The 9,241-nt window shown below is 39.9% G+C and overlaps 1 protein-coding gene across 1 annotated transcript; it reads right to left on the reverse strand.

Annotated features, from left to right (window-relative positions):
* Nucleotides 1-2,123: 2,123 nt before the first annotated feature.
* On the reverse strand, nucleotides 2,124-2,810 carry LOC129063632 (brain acid soluble protein 1-like). Its single transcript, XM_054564684.1, has one exon. The coding sequence runs from the start codon at nucleotides 2,808-2,810 to the stop codon at nucleotides 2,124-2,126; it is 687 nt and encodes a 228-aa protein (XP_054420659.1).
* Between the last annotated feature and the right edge of the window lie 6,431 nt (nucleotides 2,811-9,241).

Consider the following 9,241-nt stretch of genomic DNA (forward strand, 5'->3'; position numbering starts at 1 on the left):
TGCTCTGGAACCCTGGGTTATGCAATCTGTCTTGCTTTTGAGTTTTTCCTCCCAGCTTATGTGCACTGAAATGTGGGCTAGCTCAGCCCACCAACTGCCACCTCACTTGCCCTAGTCTGCCAGCTGCCTCCCCAACTGCCCCTCTCTGCCCCTCCTACCTGTCTGTATGAATGTTTCTTTAACTCCTTGGCTGTTGGACTTCCATACAGTTTGATTTTCTGGCAGTTTTTTTTTTTTAATTTGTTGTCTTTCTTTTGGTTGTGAGGAAGCAAAGTGTATCTACCTACACCTCCATCTTGGCGGGAAGTGTTCAGAAAAAGTTCTTTCTTATATCATTAGATCATCCGATTATTATCAAAAGATATAACTTGGGAACAGCCAGATGGAAGAGATGCAGAGGGCTAGGTGTGGGAAAAGGGCATGGAGCTTCTATGTCCCTTGTACCACTCTCTCAGAACCTCCACGTGTTCATCAGCTCAGAAGCTCAAGTGCTTGGACTTAACAAAAAAAAGTTATTTATTTTTAGAGAGAAGGGAAGGGAGAAAAAGAGGGAGAATGTTTCACACATTGTCTCACATGTGTCTCACACATTGTTGTGTGAGAGAAACATTGATTGGTTGCCTCTCACACACCCCCAGCCCAGGATCTGGTCTGCAACTCAGGCATGTACCATGACTGGGAATTGAACTGGTCAACTCTTGGTTTGTAGAGTGATGCCCAATCCACTGAGCAACACCAGTCAGGGCCAAAATTGCTTGGACTTTTGAAAAGGAGAATAAATATTAACAGTAGAATGCTGAGAAAGAGTTTGGTTAATATTAAATTGTTAGTATTACTTTGGATAGAGAGTAAACGTACTTTAGAAAAGCCCTTTTGATTTGTCTGTCTAATATAGTTTAATATGTCTCATTTTTAATTTTGTACCAAAAATAGTCATAAGAAAGAAGAGAGTCATCTATACTCTTGCAGGACCCAAAAGAACAGAGAAAGGAATTATTTAAAAGATGAGATAAGGTCTTTGAGAAAATCTCTTTGGAGGGAGGTATATTAAAGATCTGTTAATTATGCCCCTAAAGCCTCGTTAGAAAAGAACCAGTTTACATATATAATAACTAAGCCACTAAATAAACATATTCTATAATGAAAGTGTAGTAAAAGAAGGAAGAGCATGTAGCGTTAAGTACAGATACAGTAGATTCCTAGGGTTGTCTTCACAAAGTATCAATGGAAATTTATGCTCTCACAGATCTGAAAGTTACTTTTATTTTTTTTTAACTTTATACAATTACATATAATTTCAATGCATCCATTGTACATTTTTTTGTTTGTTTGCTTTTTTAATTTTTATTTTTTCCATTTTCCAATGAGTGGTGTGTTGGTGTCTGTGACACAGAATGGAGGAGAAACTGGAACTGCAATGAACGCAGACATTTTTTATTTTCATTTCCACTGACCAATAAACAGAACTACAGGTGCACCCAACCACGGACATGCATTAACTTGTCATGAGAAATCTAGGGAGGCTAAGTCGGATGAGAATGTTTGCTACTCCCAAAAATACCTGGGGAGGAAGAATGGAGTATTGGCATGGAGATACATGTGGACAGGCTACGTGGGCTGTCTGAAAGTTGGCATTCATCCACAAACATTAAAAAATATCAAAATAAGAAAGGCTGCAAATTAAAAAGAAAACACAGAAAATACTGCTTTCATAAAGATCTGATTGCCTTAGAACGGGCCCCGTAGGCAGAATCAAACGCATCACTCCCAACTCCCCTTGCAGAAGAGCTCGGATCTTAGTGGCGGAGTGCAGGTAACAGCAGTTCAGGTACAAAAGGTAGGTACTGTACTTTCAGACATTGAACTTTAAAATCCAGGATTGATTGATTGGTAAAGTTGACTGAAGGTATATTAGATATTTTCCCACAAAAATACTATTTGGATTCTCCCCACCCCCTCCCTCCCTTGATGGGACATCTTTTTTTTTTTTTTTTTCCTTTCCTTGGGCAATAGATATCATTTCTTCCAATTTGAAACAAGTTAGTATAGGAGAGAGACAGACAAGAGAGAGAGAGAAACGGGTTGTTTTTAAGCTGTACTTTCTTTTTCATAGGCTGTCCTTGTTATTCCTTTACTGCTACGGTTTGATCGGAATTAGCTGCTGGGGCCTCGGCAGTTTTAACCTCGTCTGCTGGGGCTGCAGGGGCCTGGGCCTTGGGTGTGGAACTGGGGGCTTCCGTGCCTGCTGGGGTCTCCTTGGACAATGGGGCAGCCTCAGTGCTGCTGGGTTTTGAGTCTGAATCTGGGGCCCCGTCACTTTTCGTTTCCTGTGAGGCAGGAGCTGCGGGAGCCTCAGTCTTTGTGGGTTCCCCTCCCTCCTTGCTCTTGTCATCCACCTTGGTGGCCGCCGCGGGTTCCGCAGGGGCCTCGGCCTCCGAAGCCTTGGGAGCATCACCTGTGGCAGGGCCTGAGGTGGCTGCCTGCTCCGCATCCTTCGGGGGCTCCGGCTTCCCCTCGGCCGCTCCTTCCGTCTGCTCAGGCTCTGCCTTCGGAGCATCTGCCTTGGCCGCGTCTGTGTCTTTCCCACCTTCCTTGTCTTCAGGTTTGTTGGCGGCTTCCTGGGCATCCTTCCCCGGCTTCTCCTCCTTGCCCTCCTTCACTTCCGTGGTCGGCCCAGCGGCCTGGGTCTCATTCTCCTTCGGGGTTCCCTCCTCTTCCGTCCCTGCTCCTTCGGCCTTCTTGTCTTTGTCCTTGGCCTTCTCATCGTTCACATTGTACCCCTTCTTCTTCTTGCTCAGCTTGCCTCCCATCTTCAAGTTCTTAGTGATATCGTACATTATGATTCCACTGTGTGGTCACGTCTCTCTGCACTGTCTGAAAGTTACTTTTAAATCATGTTGTCAGGAGGACCATGTTTCCTCTAAAGACTGTAGAAGAGAATTCATCCTTTCTTTTTCCAGCTTCTGATGTTTGTCAGCAACCCTTGATATTCCTTTGCTCATAGATGCACCACCCCATCTCCTATTCATCTTATTGTACCTTAATATCTTCTTCCCTCTGTGTGTATGTGGTTTCCGTGTCCAAATTTCTTCTATTTTTATAAGAACACTAGTTACATTGGGATAGTGTCCAAACTAATCATCTCATTTCAACTCAATTATTTCTGTAAAGATCCTATTTCTAAGTCAGGTCACATTCTGAGGTACTAGGTGCTAAGACTTTGTCATATCTTTTGGGAGGACACAACTCATAATTTCAGGAAAATGGAGTTGATAAATAAGGATTTACTGGTATCTCTCCTAGAGAATCAAAGAGAAAATCCTTCACTAGAGAATAAGAATATTCTAGTAGTTTGGCAAGAGTATCTGTACAAAGAGGGACCCCCTCACCAGGCTACCCTTGCTTGCTAGAAGGAAGCACCTTTTAATTGAATCCAGTGTCTTTTCCCTGTTGCTGTAGTTTCCAGGCAAATAATGAATTACTTATTAGTGTTTTGATGTATTTCAAACCCAGGAAGAATATGTCCTGCCCAATTATCAAGGACTGCCAATTGTGACAGGAAACACAAGCCTTTTCTTAAATTGTGATATGAACTCTTAACATAAGATCTAACCTCTTGCCCTGGCTGGTGTGGATCAGTAGATTGAGTGCTGGCTTGTGAACCAAAGGGGCACTGGTTCGATTCCCGGTCAGGGCACAAGCCTGGATTATGGGCCAGGCCCCTCTTTGGGGGTGTGTGAGAGGCAACCACACATTGATGTTTCTCCTCCTCTTGTTCTCCCTCCTTTCCCTTCTCTGTAAAAAAAACAAAAAAACAAAAACTAACCTATTAACCAATTTTTAGTGCACAATTTCATAATTTTAACTGTAGGGGCAATGTTGTACAGCAGGTATTTAAAATTTATTCATTTCATATAATTGAAACTTCGTATGCATTGAAGAGCAATTCCTCATTTTTCCATTTCCCCAATCTTGGCAACCATTATTCGTGTTTCTCTATGTTTAACTGTTTTAGATATCTCATATAAGTGGAGTCATACAATATTTATCATTCTATGATAATATGCATAGGTTTATCCATGTTGTTCCAATATGGCCGGGCTTCATTTTTTGCCGGATTTAATTTTTTAAGGCTGAATAATATTCCATTGAATGTATATACCACATTTTCTTTACCCATTTATCCATTTTGGACATTTATGTTGTTTCCACATAACTGACTATTACAAATACTGCTGCAATTTATGAGGGAGTGCTAATCTGTTTGAGATCCTGATTTTAGTTATTTTGGATGTATCCCTAGCAGTGGCATTGCTGAGTCACATGGTAGTTCTATTTTTAATTTGAGGAAACTTCATATTATTTTTTATAGTGGCTGCACCATTTAAAAAACATTCATGCCAGCAGCATGCCAGGATCTCAGTTTTTCTATACCCTTTTTATACATGCCAACACACACACACACGTACATTGATAATAGCCATCCTACTAAGTGTGAAGTAATGCCTCATTTTTGTTTTGGTTTGCATCTCATGCACCCAGCTTTGATGGGTGATATTGAGCATCTTTTTATATATCTGTTATGGACCACACAGACATTGAATGTAGTAGTATTGTAAAGCATTGTATTGTAAAAATTGGTTTATATATTTGCCTTTAAAAATTGAAAGCTGATATGTGACTTATTTCTGTAAAAACTTTATTTTTAAGAGCTAAATTGATCATCAAGATCAGATTCATAGGACTGAGAAGATTCTAGATGAAGAATCCATTCTTGTTGCATTTTCTTGGATGGTGTGAAAGTTTTAATTCTACATGCATGACGTATATGTTATTTTGGTATTTACTACATACCAGGAAATGTATGAGGCATAAATAAGAGCTACCCCTCCTGCCTGTGCCCTCATGGAGCTAATAGAAGCAGAGAGTGAATAGAATTAGGTTTCTGCAGATTAACATCACTAATACAGGGTCTCTACCCCATTTTCATCTTGAGTATTTTAAGCTAATTGGAGTATTATAAGGGCCTTAGAAATCTTGCAGTATGAAGACATTTTAGAATACATCAGGCAATAATAAAGTATGTCTTCCTAGGTAAGCATGATGAAAAAATAATGCAATTAACAAAACAATGATACAGAGAATCAAACTATGGTTCCTATCCTTAAATAGCTTCTATTGCAGTAGGAAGATAACATCAAGAGCAATTTTAGGAGAAAAATGAGTTTACATAATCATCTATATTTATATAGTTAATAAACATGACAAACTGTTATATGATTAAAAAGACTTAAGAGGTATAATATTCAGGGGTGTGTTGTTTTATTCTGGATGGTTTGCATGACTACTATCTCCTCTTCAACTATAATTTCTTCAGAAGAATGGTCCCCAAACTTGGCATAATAACTATTGGAGTTTTCGCTTTACACTCTGTCATGGGGACGCAGGATGGTCTCTGGATCTGAGGGTCACTGTCCAGGGCCAGCTGAGGTGGGAGCGGGGCTCTGAATCCTGTAGAGCCCATCCTGGGTTTATCATGGATGTGAGGAATAAACATGACTTGTCACAAACACTTCTCTGTTTGCCAGGAGAGGAAAAGGGTACTTCCCTCTGGTGGAGAAGCCCCCTGAGCCCCTTCTTCCAAAGGCTTTTATTGAAAGGGTTATCAGTGGGGCTAGATAACAGGAATGTGTAGGTGCTGTCATTATATGATATGTTAATATTTACAGAGAATAGATGTTTTAAAGAAAACATGGCAGGAACACACTGGTTTACATGGGTCCACGAGGAGACTAGTAAACATGAGAGTGTAAACATGAGAACATCAAGGGGTTTAGGGTTAGGGTCTGTGAATAATGTAAATTTCTTTCCCAGTATGAGCTGGCTATCATAGCTATTGAGGGAGAAACAAAGTATGCTTTAAAGAATTTACATGTAGGCCTGATTTCCCCTGGGAACTGCCAGATCCAGTTCAGGACTGTCTCCAGCATTGTTTTGAGCCTGAGCCAGCTGCGGGGAGGGAGCCACCAAGAGACAAGGAGGCTTCTTTCAGATAGAATGAGGACCCTGGCCATATTCAAGCCAAGCTGAGCGGTGTGGGCCTTTGTGCCCTTTCTCTGTGTCCCCCAAGTCCTTGTTCTTCTGCCCATTTTGGTTGTGTCTGACTTAGGTTGTCCCTCTTCAAGGGATCTTACCTGTCATTGACTACCAACCATCACAGGGCTAAGCAGGGTGATACGAGGGAGGCTGGGGCTGCGCCCCTGCCAGGGGGAAAGATTTCATCTCCTCAGTGGCCTATTTTCCCAAGGCCTCCTTGATTATTTCCAGCCTTGAGGCCCTCTCACCTGTCAGCGGGGCCACAGTTCCTGAAACCAGACAGGGCATTTCCCAACACACTCTCTTATATTGAAAACATAGGAAGATCATAAAGGTTGTGATGTAAAAAAATGTGTAAGGAAGCTGAATCCTATATCTTGAGATAAACATTAAATACATGCAATTAAGCTAAATGACCTGGCCCTTTTAAATAACTTCATTTCTAAAAGACTTAGAATTTGGATATATTTTGGATGATGGGGAAAAATGATTCTAACAAATCAACATGCAATTTTACCTGAATTTAAAAAAGCCAAAATGCCTCGTAAATGATTTCAATTTTGTGTGTATTCTATAGCGGTCCTGTTAAACAAAAAAAAATTAGTTTTTACTGATATATTAGACAGGATTTCAGTCATTCTAGTAGGTTAAAACCTTGCAGAATCATGCATTGAACTATTTTACAATGTGTCTACTTCAACATAGGGTTATTAACAGTAACAGCTACTATATGGCTAGATCAGTTATATGACAATCTCAGAAGTTGCCTTCATCCCCACAATCAAATTCAGAATCTGCAATTGGACCTCATCATAATGTGTTGTGAAGCTGGTTTCTATTTGCTATTTTATGTGGTTTAAGGCCAAGTAACCTGTTACAAATTTTCACAAAAATATAAAATATTTTTCCTTTGAGTAACTATAGCACCTGCATAATCTGCTTGCCTGTCCATTCTTCTTTGTGTCATTTAAAACACGTGTCAATGATACCATGCTAAATGATATAAGTCAAGCAGAGAGAGACAAATATCATATGATCTCATGTATGTATGGAATCTAAAAAAGAAAAGAAAAGCAAAACAAAATTCATAAATACAGAGAATAGATTGGTGGGTGCTGGAGACTGGGGCAGGGGGCAGAGGCAGGTGGAGGTGGTCAGACAGGGCAGATTTATAGTCATAAATCCTGGAATTAATGTACAGCATGGTGATTTGAGTTAACAGTACTGTTTTGTATATTTGAAAGTTTCTAAGAGAGTAGGTTTTAAGTTTTTATCACAAAAAAAAATTGTAACTGTGTGGTGATGAATGTTAACTTACTTTGGTGATCATTTAGCAACATACAATTCAAACCATTCTATTGTACTTCTTAAACTAGTACAATCTTATGTCCATAATCTCAATAAAAGAAGGTGTGGCACAGGAGAGGAGAGGTGGGACCAAAAAGAATGACGATTGGACTGATAAGCAGTGGATGACATTTAGTTTGGAAGACAAAATAAAGTCCTCAGAAAATGGGTCTTCATTTCTGGCAACAGATAAGAACGAGTGTCCCAGATTCATGTCTTCTTCAAAACCTTTCAATTGGGGAGTTTTCACATTGTAAAATGTGTATTTTTATTTATGAGCTCCCACAAAAGTACTTTTTCATTAGTTCATTCTCTCTCTCCATTATTCACCCTCTTTAAATGTTTATTTCCATGTCTGTGAATAACAAGAGTTTAAAACTTCAGTCGTCTGTGTGTCTCTTCGGATTTTGGACCGAGCTCTTTACCTAGAGCTCTTTCGCTGCCTCTGCAGCTTTCACTCGGCCAGTGTGTCCTAATTGTTTTGGTGATACGTGAATTCTGGTAACTCTAAGAATTGATGTGAAAGAAATGTCAGTTTTCTTTTAAGTTCATTTTTGGTGTCTGAACTGTCCCAGATAGTTAATTTCCTTTGGGTAATCTTTTACTTTCTTAGAATTACCATGTGCCTTATTAATGGAACTTCAAAAAAAAATTTAATCTGTTTCCTTTCCTGAGTGGAGGTGCAGCCTGAGAAAGACTACAAAGGGAGTGCCAGGCTTCAAAGATGAACTTGATCCCTTATTGTCACCGGAAGGTCTGAAAAAGCAGCAAGAAATCTCTCTCCTAGTAGTGCTTTAATTTCTTCTCCATTGCTGAGATTGGTTGACCCTTTGATCCCATAACTTTCTGGAATCCCTTGCATCTCTCACAGTCCATTTTCCATAATCACTACGTGTTATTCAACACGCGAGAAGGCAAAGGTCAAGGATTCATCCACTCTTTCTGCTTTGTTTGGGCTTTTCCCCTGGTGTTACCATAACAGATACAGAGCTAAGGAAGCTCTGAAACTTCACATTTTTGTTTGCTTGCTTTGCTTTTTAAATTTTTTAACAGTTCACCAGCAATGGGTCAAGAGCGATAGCAGCAAACGTCTTTTAGATTCCCTGTGTAGATTCCAACTCTCCTTGTCATGTGTCTTTTGATCCTCCCGTAAGGCTGCAGAAGGTTCATCCTGCTAGTTATTTTTTTCCCCATGGCATCATCAGAAATCTTTGTGGAAATTCAGATTTTAATCTTCACATTAGACTTAAAAATATATTGTAGTTTTTTCTTTACTTGGAAGCATGATGCTTATTTTCTAGCTCTTGAGAAATAGATGTTTCATTTCACCATCCTGATACAGGGGTCATTCTTTGAGTCACACCCTTTTATCAGGTAAGATGTTGGTGTCTGCCCTGCTGGTTGTAGTTAAAGCAGCGCTGACCATGTCCTTCTCATTTGAGTGGCTTTTGAGAGTGGCAGGTTCCTGTAAGGGGTCAATAGCCAGGGGTTCATCCTGGGATGGATAATGATTAATCTGTACCTAGTTTGCATCTTATAGCACTCTGAGGATTAGTGTTCAGGATAATTTACTCATTTTTCAGTCAGTCTCTACTAAATCTATTGAAAGAATGGAATTCAGTTTAGAGACATGGTTTTAAGTATTACTTTTAGAGGTTACAATGACAATTTTTTTTTTTTTTTTAAGGATAAAGCTTTGGCACTGAATCCTTCCCTTGACTTTAGGATCTTTCCTACAGAAGGTCTTTCTGTGTCCTTGACTGCAGTATTGCTTTTGTGAGTTTTGCCTGCTTTGGTC

Source organism: Pteronotus mesoamericanus, unplaced genomic scaffold (assembly GCF_021234165.1).
Source record: "Pteronotus mesoamericanus isolate MK-2021 breed Mesoamerican mustached bat unplaced genomic scaffold, CSHL_Meso_final contig_164, whole genome shotgun sequence".
Taxonomy (NCBI): domain Eukaryota; kingdom Metazoa; phylum Chordata; class Mammalia; order Chiroptera; family Mormoopidae; genus Pteronotus; species Pteronotus mesoamericanus.

What these genes read in the sequence shown, in the direction of transcription:
- LOC129063632 (XM_054564684.1), bottom strand. Translation starts at nt 2,810, where the DNA reads ATGGGAGGCAAGCTGAGCAAGAAGAAGAAGGGGTACAATGTGAACGAT.